This window comes from Thunnus albacares, chromosome 21 (genome assembly GCF_914725855.1).
Source record: "Thunnus albacares chromosome 21, fThuAlb1.1, whole genome shotgun sequence".
Lineage (NCBI taxonomy): Eukaryota > Metazoa > Chordata > Actinopteri > Scombriformes > Scombridae > Thunnus > Thunnus albacares.
In genome coordinates, this window is record NC_058126.1 from 16,786,580 (window position 1) to 16,814,237 (window position 27,658).

The 27,658-nt window shown below is 38.6% G+C and overlaps 4 protein-coding genes across 6 annotated transcripts in view; 1 reads left to right on the forward strand and 3 right to left on the reverse strand.

Annotated features, from left to right (window-relative positions):
- Positions 1–8,598, forward strand: part of tpk1 (thiamin pyrophosphokinase 1) — a 71,257-nt gene extending 62,659 nt beyond the window's left edge. For all 3 annotated transcript variants that reach the window (XM_044339503.1, XM_044339504.1, XM_044339502.1), the window contains exon 9: positions 7,805–8,598. In XM_044339503.1, coding sequence (XP_044195438.1) covers positions 7,805–7,950 — 146 coding nt within the window. In that variant the 3' untranslated portion in view covers positions 7,951–8,598. The remainder of the gene's footprint in view (positions 1–7,804) is intronic.
- Positions 8,599–8,641: 43 nt separating this feature from the next.
- Positions 8,642–11,244, reverse strand: sec61g (SEC61 translocon subunit gamma). Its single transcript, XM_044339507.1, has 4 exons — positions 11,127–11,244; positions 10,640–10,743; positions 10,368–10,470; positions 8,642–8,816 (listed from the first exon to the last, which is right to left on the reverse strand). The coding sequence occupies exons 2-4, from the start codon at positions 10,731–10,733 to the stop codon at positions 8,807–8,809; spliced, it is 207 nt and encodes a 68-aa protein (XP_044195442.1). The 5' UTR covers positions 10,734–10,743; positions 11,127–11,244; the 3' UTR covers positions 8,642–8,806.
- Positions 11,245–15,698: 4,454 nt separating this feature from the next.
- zgc:112332 (uncharacterized protein LOC553712 homolog) lies at positions 15,699–23,382 on the reverse strand. Its single transcript, XM_044340477.1, has 7 exons — positions 23,247–23,382; positions 22,477–22,595; positions 19,869–20,024; positions 19,532–19,636; positions 17,752–17,961; positions 16,900–17,092; positions 15,699–16,690 (listed from the first exon to the last, which is right to left on the reverse strand). The coding sequence occupies exons 1-7, from the start codon at positions 23,255–23,257 to the stop codon at positions 16,588–16,590; spliced, it is 897 nt and encodes a 298-aa protein (XP_044196412.1). The 5' UTR covers positions 23,258–23,382; the 3' UTR covers positions 15,699–16,587.
- Positions 23,383–23,986: 604 nt separating this feature from the next.
- si:dkey-73n8.3 (uncharacterized protein LOC100150965 homolog) lies at positions 23,987–27,276 on the reverse strand. Its single transcript, XM_044340459.1, has 7 exons — positions 27,263–27,276; positions 26,629–26,744; positions 26,101–26,256; positions 25,897–26,001; positions 25,502–25,711; positions 24,678–24,870; positions 23,987–24,327 (listed from the first exon to the last, which is right to left on the reverse strand). The coding sequence occupies exons 1-7, from the start codon at positions 27,274–27,276 to the stop codon at positions 24,225–24,227; spliced, it is 897 nt and encodes a 298-aa protein (XP_044196394.1). The 3' UTR covers positions 23,987–24,224.
- Between the last annotated feature and the right edge of the window lie 382 nt (positions 27,277–27,658).

Below are 27,658 nucleotides of genomic sequence, written 5' to 3' on the forward strand. Positions count from 1 at the left end.
TTTTGGCGGCAAAGTCTCTCAGCAAGCCGAAGCAATTGAGAAATCGTAATTAAAAGTAAACTTTGGGCAAGATTAGAAAGCTTGCCCTCACTGTTAATGAGAGCACGCTTTCTATGAAATGTAAGCCTTCACAAACACCTCGGCATGCAAATGAGACAGTGTTTTAATAAGGAATCTACATGTTCCATATTTTTGGTTACACTCTGAACATAAAGAATCACAGGGAAAATTTATAGTGATGCAGTATTTGGACAGTTTTGAGTCAAAGAGTAGTCTGAGTAGCATGTGGCCTAATTAGATAATATCCATTGTTGGAACAGACTAGAACAGTACTTTTCTGTAACTGCCCCTTAAGGGTGTCAGGATTTCAGTTCTTAATCAAAAATCGATCGAATTGAGCGTTTGATTTCGACCTTTGAAAAAGTAGGATCGGTGATTCTCCCTGTATTTTTTTTCTTCCACCCCTGCCTACTTGCGCGTGTCCAAAACATTTCAAAGATGACACAGTGTAGCTTACCAGTAGTCTGCAGCTGCGCTACTTTTCGAGACACCATGGCTACTGCCGGAGTCGGAGACGATGGAGAAACAACTTCCCTGAAGTCACCAGCATGGAAACATTTTGCCTTCACCGTGAGTTGTGTAAACAAAGAACACGACGTTGACAGAAAAATTACAGTTTGTAGGTTATGCTACACACTTACATGGAAAAGTTGGAAATATATTGACAGATTCAAACTTCCTGGATCAACAACTGTTAAAACACAAACAAAGCCTCTCTCCTAATGTAGTAAGGTAGACAATGAGCTACAACCTAATTTTTGCTTTTTACAGCTGTTGTTGTAAAGTACCCTTCTGCCATCTAGTGGCTCTTCTTTTGTTCCCAATTGACCACTGAAATAAGTTATTGTTATTACATTTTAAATAAATTACTTAAATTTGACCATTACACCTTGGTGTGGTACATACCAAAAAAAAAAAATGGCGGTTATATCACACATGATACCATGTAGCCTATCTTTTTAAAGAAGAATTTGAAAATGTAAATGGAAGTTGGCATAAAACCAATGATCTGTTGATCTTTACAAATTAAAACTTGATAGTCTAACAGACTTGATAGACAGCGTAGCCGTCAGTGCTGGAAAAAAAAAAAAAAAATTGAAAATCGAATCGAATTGTGACCTTAAAATCAAAAGTCAAATTGAATCGAGGATTTGGAGAATCATGACACCCCTACTGTCCCTGACCTTTGACGTACATGTGAAGGTGGCGATGAAAATAGATGCAGACAGCCATCCTACTGGCCCCTTTTGCTACAAGAGGAAGCTCATGCTTTATCAATAAATACTCGTTTGACTAAAGCAGCAGGGGTTTTCCTTGTATTGAAATTTTAGGTGAGGTTTTGTGCTGTGAACCTTATTAGAAAAGTAGGATCCCATTCTCTAAATGTGAAACAGTTAGGCAACAAAAAAAAAACATTTTCAAATAAATCAGAATCAATAGATCTAACAATATGTTGACAGCTCTGCCTTTAGAGTTTTTCTCTGCTGCTGAGATGAAGCGCTGGAGCTTACGCCTTAAGCAGTGTGTGCAGCCTGAGATTTCAGTATTCAGGAAGCACTCTAAAGATTGTTTTCAAAGGAGGGTAAAGCAATGTACTTTATCTTGTAGTCAAACAGATAGATGTGTCTGACAAACTTGGTTCAATGAGGTCTTACCCAGTGTCCCTGCCAGAGGCAGACATCTCTACTGTAAGATCTCTCCTTTTCCTTCTTTTTTTTCTAGATGCAAACACGCACTCTGACATTCTCCTATTCTTTTCATATCTCTTTTGGTTTTTTTTTTCCCCACTTATGTTTTTCTATCTGTTCTCTCACCTAGTGTTTTTGTCTCATTCTTGCAGGGATTCAGTCTAAAGAAATTAATCTATTCTTCTTTTATCTCTCTGTCTTGCTTTTTCCTTCATATCCCCTTTCTACACATGTTCTCTCTCCACTCTCTTCCTCTGCTACACCTTTCTACATAATGCCGCCGCCTCTCGCTGCCCTCTCCACCCCCACCCTCATCTCCTCTCTCCTAACTCTCTCTCTCTCTCTCTCTCTCCCGCCCGCCCCTCTCATTTCCTCCCTCTCTCCTTTGCTCCAGCTCCAGCGGTGCGGCGTGGCAGCGGGAGGGAAAACTGCTGTTTTATGGTTTTATTTACGGATTTGTAGATTTCTGACGCTGTGCACATCACACATGGGGGGGGGGGAGGGCAGAGGGGGTGTGAAGAGCGACCTGATGTGAGCCGCTGCTCGTACCTCCAGTGGAGCTGCAGACTAGCAAGGAGGCAGAGGAGAGGAGTGCACACACGCATGTATGGAAATGCATACACTCGAGTATTCATGACATGATATTAATTTGCACAAACACATCAGCCTCTCAACCCTTCCATCAAGCAAAACACAAGAACATTGACTTCTCCCCCACAATCAACCTCTGATATCAAAATATATAATTTGCCGCCGTGTCTCTTTGCACTTTTGTTTCTCGACTGACTGATAGCGCATTCCCCAGCAGAAAGCAGTTTCCTTATCTGAAGGTCAACTTAAGCCAGAACAATGTTTGTCACCTCGCACTCTTAGACAAACCCAGCAGCGCCATCATAAACATTTAATGGAAGCGACTATCGTTGCACAGCAGATGGTGCTAACAGTGCTAGCGCATGCCTTGGCTTATGTCGTCGCCAATAAATAGCTTTAAATGTAAGGAGAATGTCAGGTGGAGAGAAGGACACTGCTGAAATCACAGGATGATATGAAGCACTCTGCTATAATGTTTCTTAGCTAATTTTACCACGGCAAAGATTGGAAGCATTTGTACATTTTAGATAATATCAGTATAGTGTTCTTTGGAGGGGGGTTGGGGTTTTTCATGGAGTGATGTTGTATTGGTTGCACTCCAAAGGATTCGATTCAACAGCACAAACACGTTATTTTGCATCTGAATGGTTCAACCAGCAAAAAAAGTTGTCCAGAAAAAGGAAGAAACACCCATCAGGATTTTCTTCATGTCCTGTTCTCCAAACCGCAGACAATTGTGAGCTTACAATTTATTCATTTCATGGTTTTGAAAGATATATAGTTCTTTCTAAAGATAACAGTGTATTCTCCAGGATGGTGTGGTAGATCTAAGATGAAACAGGTCTTAGATCAGACTTGACCCCATTAAATATCTTTCTTATTACTTTTTTCCAGTTTCACTTTAAACAAGTATAGATTCTTTACAGTCTAGTTATTATCATTACATGCAGTGTCTCTCTGAAGATGGTGAGCCAGCTGCAGACTTTGGTGCGAAACACAGTCGTACATTCACCTCATTTTAGTAATTGGACAGCTCAGTATTGAACAAACATGATTTATAGAAAATGATTTTCTCGCCCGAACTGTGAAGCGTGATGAAATTTGATAGCACACTGGTCTAAAGGAGAGAAGCATCTAACGCCCTGACTGAATGAGTTCAATTTGCCTCTGGATGACAAGTCGTGTTAAAAGGGGACACGCGTTCCTCGCTAAACACATTCAGATATGATGGGAAAATAATCTGTTTCGGTTTGTACTGGGAGCGCAGCGACTTGCTAGATGATATTTTAAAGGTGCAATGGGTTCCTTTCAATTAACAGTTACATCCTGTGAGTGATTAGTAAAATTAGCATTAATAAACAGGATCACTGATGACAAGACTGAAAGCTGGATAGAGAAATGTTTTCAACCTGTACAGTAAATAGAAGTAAAACAAATGCACACATTTTAAATATGTGTGTACACTGGCTTTAAATAGAGACTACCACTTACCCTGCCTGTGGTCCTGTTGGTGATTACAGTATACTGATGCATCACAGATAATTTGGCACTATTTTTTGAGCACCTTTAACATGTTTTTACAAAAAAAAACCCCATTGAGAGACAAGAATAGAGCAGCAACCGTCCTCTCTCCCTTTTTTTAAAAAAAAAAAAAAAGGCCCCAAACACCCATAATTCCTCTACCTCTCTACCTGCCCACTCAGTGCGAGTGTCTGCGAGTCTCTCCCCTCCTCGCCCACCCTCTCTCCTGGGTAATTTGTTGTGTAAATACGGTCTACTTACAGCTGACGGGCCCTTTCGGCTGTGGCGCTGGAAATGCAATTACAGGCAGCAAACATCTCCATTGTTATCACTGGAGGGTGCAACGCTCATTTCGGTCCCCTACTGCAATGGGGGCCGTTATTGATCGGTATCAGCTTTGAGGAGGGGATTACTAATGAAGCCGTCTGAAAAGCCTTTTGTGCTTGGTAAAGACTTTGCACGTGTGTGTGTGTGTTTGTTCGTAAATGTATGTGTGTATGAGAGGCTGACTTAGATAATGCGTGTTACTAAATGTGGGTTCCATCCTGTTGAACAAGACTCCAAACACTTGTTACTGTGCTGTAGTGCTCTGCTGCCTCTGGTGTTAGTTTTGATCATTACATTTACCACTGCTATTTCACCCCCTGGCTACATCTTTTTTTAGCATTTACTTTCCTCTTTCACATTAATATCACACTAATAAAAATAAAATCATTTTTATTAAGTGCTATGGAGGGTTTTTGCAGCCTGGTGCAGCGTGTTAGCAGCACGCTGGTGAATTGGTGTCTTCTTAGAAGCTAGTTGCAAAATACTGCATTATGCTTTCTAATTATACTGTTAAGTTTTATTATTAATAAATTATGGGAACCCTAATCCAAATGTTACACAAAGACTACTAACCTAAAATTCTCATCTTTTTTTTATGAGAATCCACACAGAGATTTTTGTTTATGTTCATTTGAATGCATAAGGACTTTTTGATGCTCCCAAAAAGAGCAATAAAAGTTCATGCGCCCACTCACACATACGGCAAAATGCTACAATATCTGCATTGACTTCTCTCTGCTCTCAGACGACCCTTTTGGCTCCGCTGGTATGAACTTTGTGGAAACGGAGACAACTTCAGGCTAGACATAATTCTCATCCACCCAAAGCATAGTGACTCTGGCTCAATGCTCACTCGGTTATTAAGTACCATAACTTCACATACAACTTATTTTCCTTGCCTGTTCTGAGTCAAGCTGGTCTTAATACCATGCTTGTTTGGCAGTCTTTGAAGCAGAATAGGCTCTTTTTGTCCCTGTTTGATGTGCGTGCAGGCGCCTGTGGACAAATGATTTGCTTCATTCTCTCCTGTCTTTGTTCCTTTGTGTTCATTTTTGCCTTTGCTTGAAGTGATTGCACCAAAACTGCTTTTGCATATTCATAAAATTCTTATTTTCTAATGCGCTTCATGTTTTGTCTCTTCTAGAAGGCTGTTGAAACAATGCAATTATCAAGTGTTGGGTCGGGTTAATAGTATGCAATATTCTGATGTTTGAGGCGTAGCATTTGCTAAATCAGGTTGTATGATTAATTAGTCTCTTTATTCTTCACAAGAGAATAGATATTTCAGCTGTATGTCTCAAGAATTGTTCATTATTCCTGTATTGGCACACTTAAAACGATGGAACACTTTTATAAAATTGACAGACCAAGAATTCATGTGTCTCGGTGGAGAGTGTTACATTTTTATTTTATCAAAATTTACAAAACCCACGAAATACTTTGGACTAATGTAAGATATTTTGCACTAATGATGTACCACAGTTGTCTTGGCACCAAATTTTCTGAGATTGGAGGAAAATTGGCCCTTTGAACAGCACCAAACTTACAGCTTAATGATTACTTTACTTTTGCTAAAGTGATGCTTTTGAGAAATGTCTTCAGTCAAGTTCTGAAAATTTACTCTTACTAATCTAACACAATTTTATGTTGTTACACATTTCAATTATACATGTTTTGTACATAGAGAATGTTATTTTACACAGTTTCCCATACACTATAAGGATGTTGTACTGTACTATATTCACATGTAAAACAACTCTTTCAAGTTACCTAGCCAGTCAAAAGGATTTTCTTTTATCTGTATAGCAACAATAATCAGGCACACTGTTTTCAGTGGAGCTGATAATAATATTAGTCTCACAAATTCTAATAAAATAGAGCCATTAATGGGGTGTAAACTAGTTACAACTGTGGTTTGTGCCACTCAGAGCACTAATCCTTCAACTCACTTTCAAATTCTGCTCAAAGCCCGCTGACACCAAGCAGGCAAACCAGATAATTAGATCAAAATGGCTGAAAAAATCAAGTCAGTGCTAATAACAGCCACTGCTCGAGTGCTTTAGACACAAAAAGAAAACAAGCTACTGCGCATCTTGGTTTGTTAAGTTGCTGAGACACAAACACATGAAAGCCTTACAAAAAAACTTGCTTGAATCAGAGACAACAGTTACAGAAGAACTTTTTTGGATTCTCCATGAATTGATAAAAAGAAAATCTGAACACAACTAAAGCAAAATTCGGCAGATTTGCTGAGCCTGGATGGTTAGAAAATCTGTTAGCAATGTTGTACTATTTAATTCACTGTAGATGGTAAGACCATACCAAAATAGTCAGAGATAAAAGTGAATTAATATGGTTGCAACAGAAAGCCTCAGGTGAATATCTTCTGTGGCAGGTTTGCCCTTTTCACATTAGACACGATGCAACAGCTCCACTCCCAGGGTGCTTGTCAGCTCAGCTTGTTCAGAGCAAATGATGCGTGCATAAATGTAACAGTTAATGTGAAAAATGGCACTCAAATTCATATTTCTACTAATGATTTGTACTTTTGCTTAAAGGCTCATTATTTTGCATGACTAAATTCCTCACAAAAACAGTTGTGAAGTTGTTTCAAAGTTAACTCAAAGCTTTGAAGGTTCTTTCAACTGCGGTCCTTTGACTGATCTTACAAATCACAGAGACTCACACTGGTAGAATCAGATGCCCCTGTTTATAGATATTACTGAGCTTCCTGGTTTGACCACTGGAGGTCAGTGTTGGTCAGGTGTTCCTCCAGGTCTGAATCAATCAGTTCACCCTCAGTTCAACTTTTGGAACATCCAGGTTGTTCTATGCAGCTTTATAAAAGCTAAATAACACTGAATGTCCTGTTAACAAATTCTCTTCTACTGACCATGTCTCATTGTGTGGACATAGGCACTGAGAAAAACATGTTCCCCCTTGATCATTGAAAAATATATGAAATAAAAGAAATATTTAAATCTTTTAAAATTTCATCTATGATCATCATATGGGTGAAAAATTACTCTAAAAGTGTATCTGCTCCTTTTTTTGTAGGCCACTGTCTCCTTCAATCACTGCTTGTCATTATAAAGGATGCCAAATAAAAAGAAGCCTCATGTGGCTCGCACACCTCAGTGGTCATCTTTCCTGTTAGTGGCAGCTGAAGGATTCGCTTTGAGAGGATTTGTTAGCACTTCAGTAACCACAAAGTGAGAGTATGCTCAGTGGCCTTAGCATAATAGCCTTTGAGTTTCTGTGTGTGTGTGTGTGTGTAGTTTGGCTGTGAACCTTGTGTGGCCTCAGACTGCCTCGCTAGGTCCAAATTTCTGTGCTCAAACACAAAGCAAAGTCATGTGGACCACCTCGTCTCAGCTACACAGGGATACAAACTTTTCTAGACCACATCCTCTCTAATGAGGCCTTGACACACAGTTGCTACCAAAGGCTATGTGAATCTACAACATAACTAATTACATTGGAAACTAATTACCTTATTTAACTCACTAAATCGTTTAACAATTTAAAGTGTCGGTAATGTGATGCTACATTATCACTCAGCAGGCGGTCATCACTGCTGCATTAATGGCTATTATGTCTCTGTCTCTTTTGTCCAGATAACCAGGTCCTGCAGTTTGGGAAGCTGGTGAGCACCTCCAACACTTACGAGCCAGTTGCCCCTGGAAACCCCAGAAAGCCTGTAACTGTGACCACAGACCAGCCTCTGCTTTGGAGCATGGGCATCCAGAACGATAGTGAATGACACAGAAGAGGATCCTTCTAATGAGTCAATATTTGACTTGTTAGAACATGTAATGCTGTTCTACAGTTGTGCTATGATAAAACTTCTTTAAAGAAATGTTATCATAGTCATGACTTGGTAAGCACTGGTGCAAATTTTAAAACTGACCAAGGAGCCTTTTTTATTTTATTATATTGTCCACCTATGTCAAAGATGTCTATTTTTACTGTATTCAAGTAACACTTGGGGTTTTTTTTTTTTTATAGAACTTTGACATCCTGTGATTCTTCATTTTCTCAAGGTTACACTCAAAATTCACTGTATAGAATTTAATCCCTGCAAATGAATATGCACCTCATACTGACCAGAGAACACCAGGCCTTACTTCATACCAACATCTGGTTTCTTTAATTAAAACTGCATAATTTAATATCAGATAAGATAATTACAGGAAAGATTGATCACCATACCTATATACAGATCATCTTAAGCTCTGATGTCTTCCTTTCAATATTTGTGGGAGCCTGCAGATCATAACTTATGTGCCTTGGACTATAGTCCTCCTCAATCTGTTCCAATCAGTTTCAAACTATTTGTGCCTTTATATGAGGGGTAAATATTGTACTTCTGAGAGTCAAAAATGAATAAAAACCAACCATTGCAGACATATTTCTATGGCAGCAAGGGTATTGGAATAGACAGGACAAATCAGTCTGTGGGTTTCCATTGTTTTATTTACACAGCGAAATATAAATGTTGTGCACAGAATGTAAAAATGCCATCCCTTCAGTCCCCTATCACACCAGCCCCATAAACACTTTTCACCATCGTCTCCTGTCCCCGGGTTTTGCAGTTTGTGTTCTTGTTTGACCAGGATTTAACCACCACTGGAAGAAAACAGAAGGGCAGTGTTAGTATAAAATGTTGCATCATACCATAATTTTCTTTGGAAAACAGACAATCAACTCCAAACGCACTTTGTGATACTGGATAATCTGGTTATTATAATAACCTAAATGCATGGAATTTGAAGTTATCTCTTGCTGTGCACACAAGTAAAATCATGAATTTAAACAGTGTGTTTGCTCTGAAAATGACTTCATCATTGTATTAATGCCTACTGTATAATGTGCCAAACATTCATGGTTTTTGTTTTGATAAGTTTCATTTGATCATTTATGTACAAAAAATAGTGCAAAAGATAAACCTGATATAAAAACAATGGTTTGTGCTCATGTTAATTAAAAACAAAAGTGGATTATCTTCAGAGTCATTAAATTGCTATAATTTTTAATTATCACTGCTGGTAGTTTTGTCAATAAGAGGCTAAAAAGTAAAAAATAAAAAACAGTGACTACATTTTTGTCAAAATTGAGTTATGACAGAAATTGGACTTTTAAATATCAGTTTTATCTTGTTACAAATTGTCTAATTTAATTCTTGCTCTATCTTATGTAAAAACTGCAGTAACTACAAAATTCAACCAAAAACCAGGCTGTGCTTTGCAACAGCTGTCTAAACTGTTAATGAATGCCCTTTTCAGGACAATCCAAACAACAACAGAATCTTCGTGTTCTCTGCTAGGAACTCTTACTTTATCCATATATTATCAGCTAACCTGATCATAGTACAGAGTAATAATAGTTTGGTTATATAGATAATGAAGCCATTTTTCTCCATTTCATTGTTAGCGTAGTTACTGCAGTTTGCTTTTGTGGAACAGTATAAACATTTTAAATTTACTGTATTTTGTGGTCTGTAAAGCGTTGGGGCAAGAGGTTTAACACTATACAAAATTTAAGGTTCATAAAATGCTGCCATTATGGAGTCACACTTTGGTGGGTTTTCCTATTGAAAATAAAACAGTATCTAAATGATTCCAGAGACCTATTCAGATAAATACATGGTTTTTAAAATATTAAAATCTTAATTTTTCAGACCAGTATCAGACTACACATATAACAGAATACATGGATTTTTATATAGTGTGTAAAATACTGATGAATAAACTTGCCACATTGCTCCACAGATGGATAAACATAAAATATATTCAATTCCTGCATATCCAATTTGATTGTTGTGTATCTTTGCAGTCAGTTGGTACAGACATTTACCCACTCCCAGAGAAGAGGGAGCAGGTAGGATAGTTAATGACATAAATTAGTAAATCGCTCTGTCTGAGGAATCACCACTAATATCAGTGAGGTGCTGGGGGTTAGAAGTTTAGATAAAAGCCTTCCTGGACAGAGCAGTGATCTAATCAAGACAAACCCCTGTCTCTTCTAGGGCCACCTCGTCACTGTTTCTCTTGAATACATCATCATTAACACTACCTATTTCACCATTTTTAACAAATTAACTCTGAAAATAACATCAGACAGCAACTGTGGGATAAAATTCACCTTGTAAATAATATGTGTGTTACTTCTATTACTTACACAATGATGTTGTTGATGGGGATGTGAATGAGTTTGACGAAGAAGCCGATGAAGCCCATGATGGCAAACCCAATCGCTGTGGCCATGGCAATTTTCTGGAATTCTGACAAGGGCAGAAACAATCAATATTAAACTACAACAAAAATCAAATCACCCCTCATGGAGACAATTACTCATCATGCTCTTTGGATCTTAAATGTGTTAGCCGAGCAGCTAGGACTTGACAGTGAGTAGTTAGACTGAACAAAGACTGGGCCAAAGTATGAACCTACCTTTTCTGTCGGGTTTTGTGCATCTTTTTACGAGCCTTATTGAGTCTTTGACGAACTGCCGGCTGGGCTCAACAAACTGCATTACCTGATCCATGGTGTTTAGGCTGCAAGCAATAAGAAAAACAAAACAAAGTCAGTGTTAAAGCTCAAGCTTGGAGTGCTCTCAGTGCTGACGTTGAGCTTTTTTATGACTCCCACAACCTTATAATCGCAAATATACCGTGAATTTTCTCTTTTCCCAACAAATATTAAACAGTATATAAAAAAGAAACGTGCTCTTATCATTGGTAATCATGATTTGAAGATAGTTAGGATAGCATCTCTTTCCTTCCTAGTTGCTATTGTAAGAAAAGCTATCATGTCGACGTAACGTTAGGGTTAGCTGGACAACCAACCAACAAAACCAATGAAAGCCAACGTCTAACACCAATTTGTGGGTTATACTTTTATTTAAAAATACAACAATATTTAATTGAGTGGCACTTACCGAGTCTGAGGTCGTGTTTGACGAGAAGACAGTCCGAGGAGTGAGGGCCACGTAGCTCTGAGAAGACGGTTAATGGAGAAGAGCTGACGTATACTTTACACGCGCATGCGCAGGATCGTCTCTGTCTTATTTCTTTGAGCTTGAATAATTGTCCACACTGACACCTACAGACTGGGAGGTTACTAACAGACACATGCTTCTTGGTATGGTCTAACTAATTTTACTCTGTTCTGACACAGGAGTTGTCAATTTAAAAGTTACATTTATTGCTCTTTATCCCACCCAATGGAGAATTAAGTGGATTAAACGTTGCCTACCTATTATTTCACATGGCAATGAATTACCCAATACCAAAATCCCTGGCTTCTATAAATATCTTGTGTAATGAATAGAAAACTATTTCACCATTAGTTTGTACAATCAAAATGCCTTCCCTCTACACGTTTTTGGGATGCACATGTATATTATATAGGTTCTTATCTAAATAGAAAATTTAGAGGACCATCTTCTGTCTCTATGAAGGGCTCGTAGCATCTCATGTTATGTAAATATTAGGGTCAGTTGTCATCAGTGGCAGCTGGTGACTCAAAAAAGTGGGGAGGACAGGAGGAAAACCAACATGGAATCTTACAATAAACCGCATCAAACTATATCATTGTACCCCACCTGATGAAATCGGAGGCGTAGGGGGCAATTTTATATGCCAATAAATCAATTTGCTTTCAAAAACAAAAACCCCTGAGGTTGCTTGTTTAAAGACATTTATACATATTGTTTCTAAACAAAGAAGTGCTCATTTTAGCTGGTGGAGTGGTTCAGAACGTGTCATTTTACCAACAAAGTGAAATTCAAATTTATAGTATTGTTCTATTGTTACAACAAATTTATGTTCTCATCAAAAACAGACAACATATCACATGATTTACACATATTTCCTATGTATTTTCTTAGTATACAGAAATATATGAAGTGTAGGTTCACATCAGAAAGTATTAATGCATGTATCAAATACATGACTTACACACTCTTATCTATGTGGACGACATACAAAATATAGTCTACAAAGCTGACATGTTAACACTAGGGGTGCAACGGATCACAAAACTCACGGTTCAGATCGTATCACGGATTTGAGCCACGGATCAGATCATTCTAAGGATCAGCAAAAAAAAAGGGGGTAGACAAATAAAATGTTGTTTTCCATTTATTCTGTAACAGACTTACAGCAAGGGACAGCAAGGAACTCTTGCCCATGGTCTTGAAATGAAAATGACATTTAAGATGTCCAATGTTTAAATAAAATCTTAAATTATATAAAATATCAATGCTCAATTATTGTTAAATTAAATTGCAATATGAAGCATGATACCTTCCTCTTGTAAACACGGTAGTGAATGAAACAGCCTCTGTCCACATCATCAAAACTTGATGATAACTTAGAAACATGAACACGCGTGTTGTCCTGCAGCTTGTTGACCGAGCCACAAAACTAACATTCAGCGGGAAAAGTGCACCGCTAACGTCAATTAGCAGCTAACGTTACGTAGCTAATTAGCTGCTCAGCTGCAGCACATTAAACAGCAGGTAAACGTACCTGCAGATGTCACCTCGGACCCGTTAGATGCTGGTTTGATCGTCGCTCTTAAAAATCCCTGTTAGCGACACGCTGTCTGTCCATGACTTGTACTTACAGCAGTTATTTTTCTTTGTCTTAAATGAGACATTAAATTTTGCAATTAATCCACAGTTCACATGGGTGCCGAACCGTGTGGGGCCATCGTACGGATCACGGATCAACTACGATCCGTTACACCACTAGTTAACACTTGTTATTCTAGTTACTTTACTCAATACTCAATATACGACTCAGCTTAAAAACGAACTGATAAAAATTGTCTCAACAAGGAGCCAGACCTCTTGCACACTCATTCACAAATCACACAACACCAACAGGTGACTGAACAACCACTCAATTAAAAACTGGATCAATTCCAAATGAATGAGTGAGTCCAGACAGCTCACTGTAACTTCAACAAGCAAACTACCCACAACACATCATCAGAGATGAAATTAGCGACCAAAGGGACACACAGAGAGAAGCTGTATCTGACTCACGTAATCTGATGTCTTCTTCTTTCTGTCATGGAGATTAAGTAACCATGTCATAACGTCCATTTGTAGCTGTTGGTCATCTTGTTTGTTAGTTAACAGAACTTTATGGCTGCTGCTTAACCAGTCTGATATCATTAGCAACAACGACAAACAAGCTAACTCTCCTGGTTGTTTCTCCGGTTGTTTCTCTCTTCAGCCTCCCAGGCGACGTCCTCCCGCTGCTGCACTACACAGTCCAAATCCATCCTTCTGTTAGCTTAACAACAGTCCTTAACAGTCCTTCCATGGATGTATGAAGACTCCTTCAGGCTGCTACAACAAGCTAACTGTTGCATTGACTAACACAAGGTGCTATCCACTGCTCATTATCTACTGCTGCTACTCTACCTTACAGTGGAGAGAATTGAAGATGAAATCTGGAAACTATCATTGGACTAACGCGATGTCAATATTACAATCTGGTTGGTGATTGGTTAGGAGTATCTTGGCCAATCATAGATTAGCATGAAAAAAAATGAAGTACATTAAATCCATGTAAGAGATCCCGCCCTGCGGAGGACAGCAGGAGCCCATCCTCCTCTGTCCCCCACTCCCCCAACGCCACCCTCCCACTCTCCCCCACCACCACTTCACACACACTGCCCTTTCTCCTCCTGCCCTGCAGGTGTCGCTGTTGAAGCATTTTAAACAGAATTTCAATAATGGATTTTTTCCAAAGAAGAGAGAAAAAATATTTTATAAATAATACTGACATTAGGTAATGGTTTATTTTAATCAAATATCATTTTTTATATTTTGATCTCCCTGTTGCCTCCACTGGTTGTCATAATAAGTATATGACATTTACACTTATAAGTCAGCCAATGCACTTGTGCAGAGTATATAATACAATTCTATGTAATAAAGCAATATTTTTATTGTCAGTTCGTTAACTGTCATGTAACAGATTTCAAATCTGCTTCTGAAAATAGAGTACATTTCACTGAACAAAAGACTGATGACTGATCGGGTAGTTATTTGTGATCAATTAGGCCTTAGTCTTAATCCCACACTGTGAGGGAGCATTGGTCACACTCCTGTAGCCACTCCACTTGCTCATGCCACATTCCTTTGGTCTTACATACTCCCTCATGTGATTTAGATTAAGATATGGTTTCTAATTAGATGATTTCTCTTTATCTTTGTTCCACAAAATAAATACTCAAAAGTGCCAAATTAGTACAAAAAAGTCCATGTGGTGCAGTCCACTGCATTCTTCATACTGTTTACCATTCATTAATGAGGCATCCATCTATTAGACCAGTGAATAAAACCTAACATTGCTTTGCATACATAACACAAGTCTCCAAACTCTTTTTTTCTTTTCTTTTCTTTTCTTTTCTTTTTTTACTTTTGTCACTTTAATGAATTGATCATATGGAGCAAGTCACATTACAATTCAGTCATTTGTTTGGGTGGTACTGGCTAAGACTTTAAGACCCCTATTCTCTAAATATTAATACACTAAGCTTACCTAATCTCTTCACCCTCAAAGGTGAAATGCATCCCATAATCACATGTTACTGCTTCTGGAAATGTCAACCCAAGAACATGGAAAATGGTAACATCACATAAACATACTCAGAATCCACATACAGTATATAGTAACTCTTAAAAGTAACAAAAAAAGCAGAACTTTGCTGTATGATTGATTGTTTACACTATGTACAAATTGTAGACAGTATACAGTGGTGGAAAGTAACTACGTACATTTACTCAAGTACTGTACTTAAGTACATTTTTGAGGTACTTGCAATTTACTAGAGTATTTTCATTTTATGCTGCTTCATACTTCCACACCACTACATTTCAGAGGGAAATACTGTACTCTCTACTCCACTACATTTATCTGACAGCTTCAGTTACTTTTCAAATGAAGATTTGACACAATGGATAATATAACAAGCATTTAAAATACAACACATCGATAAAGATTAAACCCGTGGTTTCCAACCTTTTTGGCATCATCAAACTGTAATTTTTCCCTCTAAACTTCTCACATGGTTTCATTTAAATAAATATTCAAATGATCCAATATTTCACCAAAATCAAAGATTAGAGAAAAAGTCCAAAAACTGAAAACAGATTTGTGTATCAGAACTTTGTTTTTTCTTCTTTCCTCTCCCATTAATCATCTCATAACCCCTCTGATTTATCTGGTGACCCTTTGGAGGGACCCAACCTCTATGTTAGGAACCACTGGACTAAACTAGCGAACTGTATATAAAGTAGTTCAAACTAGATCTACCTCCAGCAGCTACAACAGTAACATGCTGCTTACAAACTGATACTTCAGTATTAATAACCTCATGATGTCATATGTAATAATATATCAGTCAGAGAGACCAAACCACTACTTTTACTTTAATACTTTTTAACTATATTTTGCTGCTAATACATATGTACTTTTACTTAAGTGGGATTTTTCTTGCAGGTCTTTTACTTGTAATGGAGTATTTTGACGTTGCTGTGTTGGTACTTTTACCTAAGTAAAGGATCTGAGTACTTCTTCCACCACTGTATATAGAAGATATGTCACATTAACATATTCAGCTGTGCTGAAAACTCCAACATGCTGACACATATCACCTCAATACAGCCACATCATAGAGAATGTTGTTAGTCTGAAGCTTCCTCAGCTGAAACTGCATATTGCATAACACAAAACTGTCCAACAAAAGCACATTAATTCATTCATTTTTAGTAATCAATAAATCTACATTAAGATTTTCTAAGTGCTATTCTAAAAGCAGAAATGTACTCACTTCCTATTACATGTCTCAATTGTCAATCACAATACTGCACGTGTGCCATATTGCACAGTATTTCATTCAGTTATTTCTTTGATAAAGTAATTTTGGAGACAGTTTGAAGCCACACTGTTCTCTTCAATGTCAAAAACTATCCCACTGTCACACTTGAGCTAAACTGACTGCAGACATAAAGTGAGCCTATCAAGCTAACATCTTTAAAAGATAGACAATATCTGCACTCAAGATACAAAACCAACTAAACTAAGAATGCCCACTTCAGATAGTGAAAGTCAGTAAAAATACAGTTCAAAATTGTTTAAACATTTTTCAAATTCTGCAAAAAATACTGCCAGTGAATTCTAACAGTTTGTCATGAGGGTCAAAAATCTTTTGGACTATTCTGTACTTAAAGACATAAAATACTGTGCATCCTTTCCACAACAGTAACAGTAACATTAATGTCTCTATAAAAGTGCTTAACAGTGCTGTTTGAATGATGATGTGTATACATACAGTAGCATACAATATGCTTCCCTGTACAGTTCATTTGCAGCTATTCACTGCCAGGTGATGCCAAGCATGTTGCAACTGATGTCCCACAGTTTCTGAGCCAAATCATCATCAGAAGCAGTTCTTGAGCAGCTTGCGGGAGCACAGTCACTGAACACACATAAGGACAGAGAATGGCCATTACTCACTGTGTGCTCCATTGTGTTTGTTAAATAAGAATAAAATTGTTAACTCTCAACTACATACAGTACAGCGTGACCTTTTGTTTGTCAGCAGGTAGAAATACTGAGCAGCATGAAGCCAGCACACTTAAAGCACTTGTATAAACAATTGTCGGTTAGCTGAAATTCACTTTGTACCTGAAGTACCCTCCACTCTGACTCTCCAGGCCTGGCTGTACTGCACAGTAGATGGTGGTCTGCGCTCCCTCCACTGTTGTCTTGGTGAAAACCCTGAAGATCTTCACTGCCACCTGGATACACTGGTGCTGGTGCCTCCACAGGTCAGACTGCACCACACCCGGGTGCAGAGAGAACACGCTCACCCCTGTACCTGCAACACGCATACAAGTTAAGTATGTGCATAACCACCTACACACATATTCATGTCAACACATGCAAACAAGTTTTAGTTCACATCTGCATGTTCTTCTATAATTTTACATACAATTTACACATATTTCTGTGCAAAACATGCCTCTTGTTGAAACAGTAGCTGTTTCAGTGACTGAGCATACACCATTATATTTGTAAATTAAAATAGAATAGCCATATTAACTTTTTTACATTTTACCTTTAATGTCTTCTTCATCTGTTTGTTTCTGAGTTAAAATCATAATGGACTCAGTTTTGGAAATTCCAGGTCTAGAGAATGAACTGACTCACTGCTGAGTTGTCATATTAAAGCAATTTCTTTCATTTCTTGGCCATTAAGCTAAAATAACAAAACAAAAGAACAATGGATTGAACAAAATGGCTCAGTCGTTTCCAGTGAAAATCAGATTCATATGTAATTGTTGTGCAACCTCAGAACAAGAAAAAAAACGATTTAACATGCACAAACACTTATGTGTGTTTGTGTGTTAAGTCGTTTATGCCTACATTGTGGCTAGAAGACAAATTAGTGAATCAAACTTAAAACAAAAATCTGTAGTTAATTATTTACTTCTTTGTGACATGTACATAAGCGATTATTCCTTGAAAACTTCTCACCTTGTAATTGTTTCGCTAGTGAGCGTGCAAAAAGGACGTTCGCCAGCTTGCTCTGTCCGTAGGCCTTCATGGTATCGTAACTCCTATCACTGTTGATGTCGTCCAGGTGAAGCCCAGTCCAGGTGTGTGCCACCGATGCCACAACAACAATACGGGCCGGGGCTGACCGCTTTATGAGGTCCAGCAGCAGGTAAGTCAACAGGAAGTGACCTTAGAAAAGTCAGGAGATATTTTAAGGTTATTGTCTCACACTCTCATACAGTGAGGTGACTACACCACCCTGTGATCAATTTATACACCGCAGGAGGTGTGATAATCCAATCTGGAGTATATCTGGAGTACAAGCATAAACAGATATGACTGGGTGATTCACCCACTGAACACAAAATAATTTGATACATTTCCTGTACTGAGAAGTTGTGCAAAGAGGAAAAGAAGGAGGCTTTTAGTAGTTGATATTTTCACAACCAAATACATCCTCTGTTGGCATTTTTTCCTATTCAAATGTGAGAGGAGACATATACTAGTGTGTCCTACTACCAGCCAAACACCAGAAACTGAAAAAAACACACCACATCATGTAATTTTTCATCAAAAAGACAAAATTACAGAGAGCTCCTATAAAGTGCACATTATGCACAGCTTTAATTTGCTTCTTACAGTTGTTTTGATTGTTATACTGTAGTTGTGTAGCTATTCCTGAAACATGCAGGGTCAAAGTTGTCTGATCTCTCTGTAACAGTTTTTGTAGTGGTCTCCTCTGATCTCTCGCCACGACCAGCGTTCTCACTCTCTATGCAGGGTAAAAGGTATACATCATGATAATATTGCTGTATCTTTAGTTTGTGGTGTACTTTTGACTCCGTGTGATTCTATGATGCTGATAAGATGGTCATAATGACCACACACGCACAGATGGAGTTGGCAAGCTGACTGAAAACAACTATTTGAAGTCTAACACAGAGAACATGTCATTCTTATCTTGATGTCCTGCATGTACAATTGGTGCAACTGCTTAATCTCTTTGCCTACTGTTTCTCACAAAACAATTCCTGTTTGCCAAACATTCAGCCTCATTACCCATAGAGCTGGCTAGAATTGTCATCAACAACTCACTCTATCTAACAATTTATTCCTACTGATAGGATAAGTACAGTATCACAGTATGTCATTTCATACACCGACTAACTTGAGATAAAATGAAGCAATGGAAAATATTTGCAAAGACTGACTTTGTGTAGGATTCACAGTGCCACGACCTGCACATATGGAGGGACACTTTAGGGTTTGGTTTAAGTGTTTTTGCTCTCCCCACTATTGTTCTCTGTTTCCTGTTTTACTGTTGACTTAAGCCGAGTTTATCCTCATTGAAAGTACATATATACACGTTAAGGAAGTTCGTGGCTGTACACATATATATGTGTATGTGTATGTATTTGTGTGTGTGTGTGCGCATATGTGTGTGGGTGACCATGCTGAAGCACAGCGTGTTCTTGTCTCTGTCAGCCTGTGACAAAAATACCACCGAGGAAAAGATCATTTGGAAGAATGCCATGGTCCAATACATGGGAAATACTGACAGCTTGAAGAAAACAGTAACTCTGGTTCATTTTCCTGGCTGATATGTTGGTCAGCTTGGTTGTACATGTTCTGTGCAGCTTGTTAATACCACAAAATATGTCAAATAAAAATCATTTTAGCTTCTTTAATGGGACAATCTATTATTATCAAAACACTCAAAGATAGACTGTAAAATAATTTAACTTCCAAAATGACTTACCCAAATGATTGACTCCTAACTGCATTTCAAACCCATCAGCAGTCTTGGAGTAGGGACACATCATGATGCCTGCATTGTTTATCAGGATATTCACTTGTTTCTCCTCTAAAAAGAACATTGCAATATAGTGAAGAGTTAGTAAAAATATTTCCCAGAAACATCAACGTATGTGCAGTACAGTAATGACCATACAAGAGCTGATATCCTCCCTCTCTGAATCTGCCCCGCATGAGTCTAAAAAATACTTTTTGAGTTGTGAAGCAAGCAAATCTGCCAACCAAATTATCATTGACATTAATCATCAAAAAAATAATGATATCAATGGTCTGTTAGCTACCTTTGTTGATGATTTCAGCAAAGGCTCTAATAGACCTGGTGTCAGACAGATCCAGTTTCCTGATAACCACGTTCTCATTTCCTGTGTCTTCCAAAATGTCCGACCTGGCCTCCTCTGCCCTCTCCAGGTCCCTGCACGCCATGATGATACGTGCACCTGAGAAACAAGGGAGAATGGTTGAGATAATATATTTCAAGTTGCATCCACAGTACAGTGCTAGTTGCAAGTGTCCATAATAGACTGGGGACCTAAGAACCACTAAGCATAAGCAAGTATACAGAAGATGGACAGCTGGACATGTGAGCTCTGTTATTGTTTTAGTTGAGGCTTTAAATTTGTGCTGCAATTCAATCATGACAAATCACAGTACAAAGATAACAGATATTTTTACAGCTTTTCCGTTATACCATTCATATGAACTCATATATTAAGGTAAATATTCTTTTAATCCTTCACAGCTTATTACCTCAATAGTACTAAAGCTTTCCTCATTTGCAGGCATCCAGAGCTACACATGTTAATTAAAGTGGAAGTACCTAAATCTCTCAGTGTACTTCTGATCATCCTCTAATGTTTTCTGAACTCACTCAGCATCTCATTTAGCCAACCGCTCCGCTCACATGAGCACAAGTCCCTCTCAACTCTCCCATTCTCATTCGCCTCTGACGCAAATTACGATGCATTCTCCTTAATGAGCCCAGAAAGGGGCCTTTGAGGAGACACACACACACACTCACTCCCTCTCTCACCCACAGACACACAAAAACACGCATGCATACCCACACAAACTCACAAATAGACAGACAACTCCCCCCCACCCCCACCACCTCAACACCACACACTCACACACACACACACACATACAAAATAGCAGCAGTGCACAGCAATTATGGAGGAGGAGAGCCATTAATCAGTTGGAGCATAGCGTCTGTATCCCATCACAGTGTCTTTGTTTCTCTCCTGCTGTTCCCATGTGGGAAAACCCAATTGTTCCCACATTTCTGCGGTAGCCAAGTTCACTCAGTCAAATAAAACAGTAAACAAACTGCGAGAACGGAGGGTTACACTGAGTCAAGTTAAAGATCATCCATCAGATGATTACACAGTGTCATGCATGTATAAATAATGTCAGTGTGCAAATAGGGGCAAAATGCAAATAATGACATGAGTCATGCCTGCACATATTGTGAAAATTCAAACATTTATTAATATGTAATTATGATAGCACCCTCTCATTTCAATAATCAAACATCAACTTTTTTCATGGATGAGTAATATGCATATTTCATTTTCAGTAATATGCATATTTCACTTGGTCAACATGGTAAATGCACCTAAAAAACAAAGGTTGAGATTCAGTTTGATATCCCTGGTAGGATGCTGTGCCCGAGGGCAACCGACTTTTCTCACAAATCTCTAAGCAAATCTAATTATGTTGTCATCAGTGTATTACATAATCCCATTTACTGAAAGGTGATGCCGTAATTTGACAGAGAATTCTCCAGAAACAAGAACCACAGTGTTATTACTTTCCTCTGGCAGTGATCATTCTTTCTGTCATATCTTTGGGGGGTTTTTTGTTTTTTTTACTTTTCATATCTCTCATGTTGTTCTGTATCAATATTAATTTTATTTCATGTTTTATTTGTTGGTCACATATGACAAAACATGATCCCTGCTTGCCCTCAAAGCAAATTTTTGAACATGTATGTAAAAAACACACACACACACACACACACACACACACACACACACACACACACACACACACACACACACACAAATGCATGGTGGTTGTTTTCCAAAAGAGGAGGTAGATGCCATGCTGAGCCTCTCGAGTGCAGCCGAATGAACAAACTGAATCATGTATGCAGAACCAGTTTTCATATCACACACGCTGCATGTGTGTGTGTGTGTGTGTGTGTGTGCGTGTGTGCACTGCTGGGTGCACCCTCCCATCTCTCTTTTGTTGCCTGTCTGGCTCGGGAGGGGAGCAGACCCTCACAATGCTCCCTCTGTCCCCTTGATGCCTCGTCTGTCTTCCCTCACTGCTATTTGTCTTTCACTCAGTTGGTGAAGTGTTAAGCAACACGCTGCTCATGCTTTTGGTCAACACAAATTCCTATCTGCCTCTGGTATTAGTTGTGGGATGGATGCATTCTTGAAAATTAATAAAATATATGTAAAAGGTTACATTAGCTATAAGGAAGTTATAAAATCGCTTGACGATAGAGAATAAACAAGGAGACTCATATAGGTTAAGTTATAAACAGCTTGATTTTCCCACTAAAAGCTGCATATATAATCACATTGAATAAGTGCACAAGTAAGCAGGATTCTATGGTGGAGGTCTGAGGACAGAGGGCCCAGTTAAAGATCATGCTTTATAGCTTTAAACCACTCAAGCATTAGGAGCTCTTAATTCCATGGAAAGGAGTGGAATGTGTAAGTCAGAGTTTGTGAAACAGGAAGAAAAAAAAAGTGGAAAGAAAAAACCCAACAAAGACACAAGAACAAGTCAATAAGACTGAGCCAGAAATAGAGTGAGACAGATGGGAGACAGATAGCCAATTAAACACACAGCTGGACAGACAAGTGTGTGCAGTACCTCTTCCTGCCAGGTCTCTGGCTGTCTCTTTGCCAATACCAGTATTGGCTCCGGTGATGATGACTGTTTTCCCATCTAACCTGTCCTCAGATGACCAGCGGTTACAACAACACACACTCCTGGAAAAACACACACAACTAGTCAAACATCAGAAAATAAAATCCCCCACGTTGTAAAGAAAAACACATATTCATAACTGTATCATTTTGTCCATGTTTCTAATCATTACTGGCACTGCTGCTCATGATTTACTTGCATAAAACGTGTCACAGCACTGTTTTGATCTTTAGTGAGATTTTCCACAAAAGTGAAGAAATTTTTGGAACCACTGTGACAAAAGCATGCTGAAAATTCATCCATAGTTACAGTGAGTCTTTCACAAAAACTACTGAAGGGATTCAAAATACATTTTGTGTTTGATTAAAGCACGTATTAGTGTTTGCTATTTCCTGTACATACAATATTCATGTTGCCTGATTATGAACTGGGTGCGTTAAATACCTGGATATTTTCCTGCAAGAATATGAGGATCAATCACACATGCAGTAGAGTGGTTACAGGTTTTTAATTAGTTCGCATAACAATGTTTTATCAGCACAGAAAAAAAAACCTGGTTCGACTAATAGTAAGATTTTTACACACATCTAATCTAGTGCCAAATCTGGTGGCACGGTGTGGTGTAATCTACTTAAAATTCCTGTTATTAATAGAGCAAACCACCCAACCTTTGCTTTTTGTTACCGCTCCTATTTTTTTTTTCCTTTTCCTACCTGCAGTACATCCTTCCTCAAAGAGCAACAACAAATTTCCACCTCAGGACCAGTGAGACACTTCAGCAGAGAGAAATGCACAATGTGGCTCTTTCAGTCTTCACAACAGTTCATCAATTGGTGTCGTGCTTGTCATCTCTCTCCCCCGCCCCGCCGCGTTTGTCATTACAATATCGTTGCTGGGCCAATCAGGAGCGAGCTGCAACTTCCAGGCTGGGGAAACAGGAGGCTCTCCTACTGCCTCCTGCTGTCGGAGAAACACAAGTTATGAGCTGAGCTGCCCCAAGAGAGTAGTACAAAATCTCAAGCATGCCAAACATATCTGCATGTTTGGAAAGTATAGATATAAAAACAATACAAAACCATAAGATGATATAAATAAATGCTTAATTTACTATTACTAGAAGAATATGTCGAAATCCAGCAACAGTAGTAGCAGTTGACTATGGTGTATTGCAATATTGCTTTATGGCCACTTGAGGTCCTCCCAGGTCAGATGGACCATGCTACTAAATGCCTAATCCAGTCATGAGGATTTCCAAAATTAGCTGTGCTGTAAAAATTAATAAATAAATAAATGAAAAATAATTATAATATGTTGCAAATATACCGAATGACTCATTTAGACATCTGACAGACATCTGAGTTAAAGAATAAAACATGAGAATAATCATCAGTTTGGGATATCAGTGGTATTTTTTTATTATTAGAATCAGCATTCATTTCCATTACTCATCTATTAGCATCTCAGCCTTTTCCGACTTTTACCGTTTCAGCTCCAAATAAGGTCTGTTTTTGATATTCTGTGTGCCTGCTTACACAGTTCATGTCCATCACCTACATAACATTCTCAGCATTGAGTAAAACTTAGAAGCATGCGTTTTATAATTTGTAGTATTAAGGGTATCACTGTACACACACATGCACATGCATATATTGCTTCATAACATGCAGAGGAGCGTATTTAAGTCCGTGAGTTCATCTCCAGCGGATGCCGAGCAGGTGGCAGCTCACAGCCCACAGTTTTAAGGCAGTGCCGTCATCCTGAGCTGCCCTGGAGCTTTCTGTAATGGCACAGTCCCTGAAAGGAAAAAGGAAAGGAAAGGAAAGATTGAGTCATTACCTCATATGCATGGTATAAATTTGAGTTTAAAGTGCTTCTCTTTATCTAATCCTTCTCCATTGTGATTGGTACAGAATAAATAAGGGAGATCAATGATGAAGAATCCTACTAAGTGCCAACAAAACACTTTTTGCATCTGACATCTTTTCAAGAAGGCTATTATTGTCATTACTTAAAGTACACTGGCATTATTGTTCCAATGTGTGTTGCGATGCTGCTTCTTCTGTTTTCACATCCTAAGTGGCTTTGGGCAGCTGATTTGACTCATCTGAGAATTTGCTGCTTGTGTAATAACACCACAGACTCACTTGTAGTATCCTCCTGTGAGCAGCTGGTTCTCAGGAGTTACGGTGCAGTAGATGATGCTGTAGGCTCCCTCTGCCGAAGTCTTTAGCAGAAAACCGAAGGTTTTGAATATGTCGACAAGGGGCTGCCTTATGTGCCTTGTTATTTCAGTGTTCACCATGCCAGGGTCCACCGAGTAAGCCATCACACCTACAACTGGAAGCAATGGGATGAACTGAGCACAGAGCTGAGACCACGAACTGAATTTCTTTCAGATGGGTCGATGTGGACGCCAACTTCTCAAAACCTTGAATGCTTTTCTATCTTATTATATTGTTAATATTGTTTTTTTCAAAAGAAAACCCCAGACAACAACCTAACAATTATCAAACACTGATTATATAATGCAGCAAATTTAAACAACAAAAGGATTTAGCTTATTATCAGAACCCCTGATACAATAATTACATATGAATAAAATCCACACGTTGGTAAGTTGATGATAACAAATGACAATAAAACAAAATAATTTACTCGTACTGTTATTACCTCTGTGGAAATTGATAGTAAGATTAATAGTGAGACACACAGACAAGGTGTGATAAGTAGAGCAATAATTATTTCTTTAAAGACTGGTTTTTTTTTCTATAAGCATGTTGTTCCTTGCTCTGTTTCTTGCTCACAGCGATTGTGGTTGAGGCATGAGACTCTCACACGGGCTTAAGATGCAGATCCATTTTTTTATGTAGCGAGAGAGACAGAGAGGCATAGAAAGAGACATAAAGACAAGCATAGATAGTGCATAATCTCACTCTCTCTCTCTCACACACACACACACCCTATGTACCCTCAGTCCTTTTGGCCAGCTCTCTGGTAAACAGTACGTTGGCCAGCTTGCTCTGTGCATAGGCCCTGACAGGGTGGTAGTCCTTCTCACCACTCAGGTCATCAAACTGGATCTTGCCCATGAAGTGAGCTGATGACGACACGTTGATGACCCGGGATGGGGCAGAGTGCTTGAGCAAGTCAAGTAGCAGGAAAGTCAGGAAGAAATGACCTGGAGAGGGTGAGAGTGTGTGAGAAGATTAGAAGAATATGATCATTTGTTCTAGTGCTGCAGGGTAAAAAGTAATGAGGGCAGTTGGCAGAGACCCAAAAAACTCTGTAGTTATTTTAATCAAAAACAGGCCCCAAATTTCCTTGCCAAACCTGCTGTATTTCTTCAACATTTTCATCTCGTACCCAAGTGATTGACTCCAAACTGCATCTCATATCCATCCACTGTCATGGCGTGAGGACAAATCGCCACTCCTGCATTGTTAATCAGGTAGTGAAGAGCCTTCTCAGCTGGAAAACAAAATCCATGTTTTTTAATCTTTAAAAGATGGATTACAATCATGTATTTGTGTGTGTGTGTGTGTGTGTGTGTGTGCATGTGCCACCCACTGTTGTAAATATTCTCAGCAAACAGGCAGATCGATTTGGTGTCAGACAGATCCAGTTGCCTGGCGACAACCTTGGCTCCCTTCACCTCCCTCATGATGTCTCGAGCCGCTTGCTCTCCTTTTGCCATGTCTCTGCATGCCAAAATCACCCGTGCCCCTAGAGAGATTATTACCTCTTAATAGGGGAAGTGTGTGTTTGCATGTACATGCATGCTGAAATTTGAACAAGGTAAGGTGGTGATCTTACTTTTTAAACATTTATTTTCGTCTCAGTGTTTACAAGTGGCGGTATTCTCTGGTCTCATATGTATTTAACTATCTTTTATTAAAACCAGCAATGGTTATGCTTCTGAACATTATTCATTTCAATACATTCAACAGTTTATTGCTTAAGCCACTTCATCATATGAGTTATCCTTGCAGGAATTAGGCTTAAAATATTTCCACACAGGTAATCTGAGTCACACTGAAAGAAGAATTTGTCAGAAATAATAAGAGCCTCAGCATTCATTTTTTCTGTCTTTCTTGCCTCTGCTAGCCAGGTCTTTAGCTGTTTCTTTGCCTATTCCTGTGTTGGCACCCGTTACTATAGCTGTCTTCCCCTCCAGATGCACATCTGAAGACCACTTGGGGATAATCAGAGACCTGAGGGGTTAGAAGCGATTAGAAGAGAGTTAAGGGGAATGTTGACACCAAACACAATGTTGAAACCCAATTTTACCTACTAAAAAAGTAAGTAAGCATCACTGTTTATGCAACATGTTGGTATAAACATACAGCAACGAAATTACAAGGTGGGTGAGGTTTACCACATAATACAAAACTGTGAATGTCAGAATCCACAGTCATCATATTATAAGACCTTAAAGGTCATAGGTTTTGAATTGACTTGGCAACTTAAGTTATATTTCAGTTTCTGTCTGAACTGACTTGAAGTAGCAATTTCCTTCAGCTAGTACTCAAAGCGGCATGAATAAAAAGCTTTTGTTTGTTTGTTTTTCCAGATTCTTTTTGCTTTATATGTGGCATTTAGTTCTAAAACAACATTGTATTCCTAAAACACTTCAACAAATCTTTGAAATTCAAAGTTCTGTTAGAGGTAGAATGTTACTAATTATCTTCTTTATTTCTGGTGGTGATGTCTTAAATGAGAAGACTCTTACCTGACTGCTTGCATTTCGGTAGTTGATGACACAAAATGATCCTCCACAAATTTGTGAGGCCCCTTATTTCCTAAATGCTGCTTCAAGACCGAGGTCTGGAGATGTGGCAGAGAGGAAGACACAGAAATCAAAGAGAGAAGAACGACAGCCTCACTGTATTGGACCTTATAATGGTTATATGTCAGGAAGTCAGTATTAGACACAAATCCTCCTCTGTTAAAAGTCTGTAATTGTAACTAATCAGTTAAGGCAGAATTTCAAAAAGGGCTCTTAGTAAATAACAGAGAACTATTCATGTTTTTAGTGCCAACTTTTTGAAGCTGACTCTGACTGAGTAGAATAATTGTTATGCAAAAGATTCATGTGATTGCATGTATCTTTTTCTCTCATCTGTAT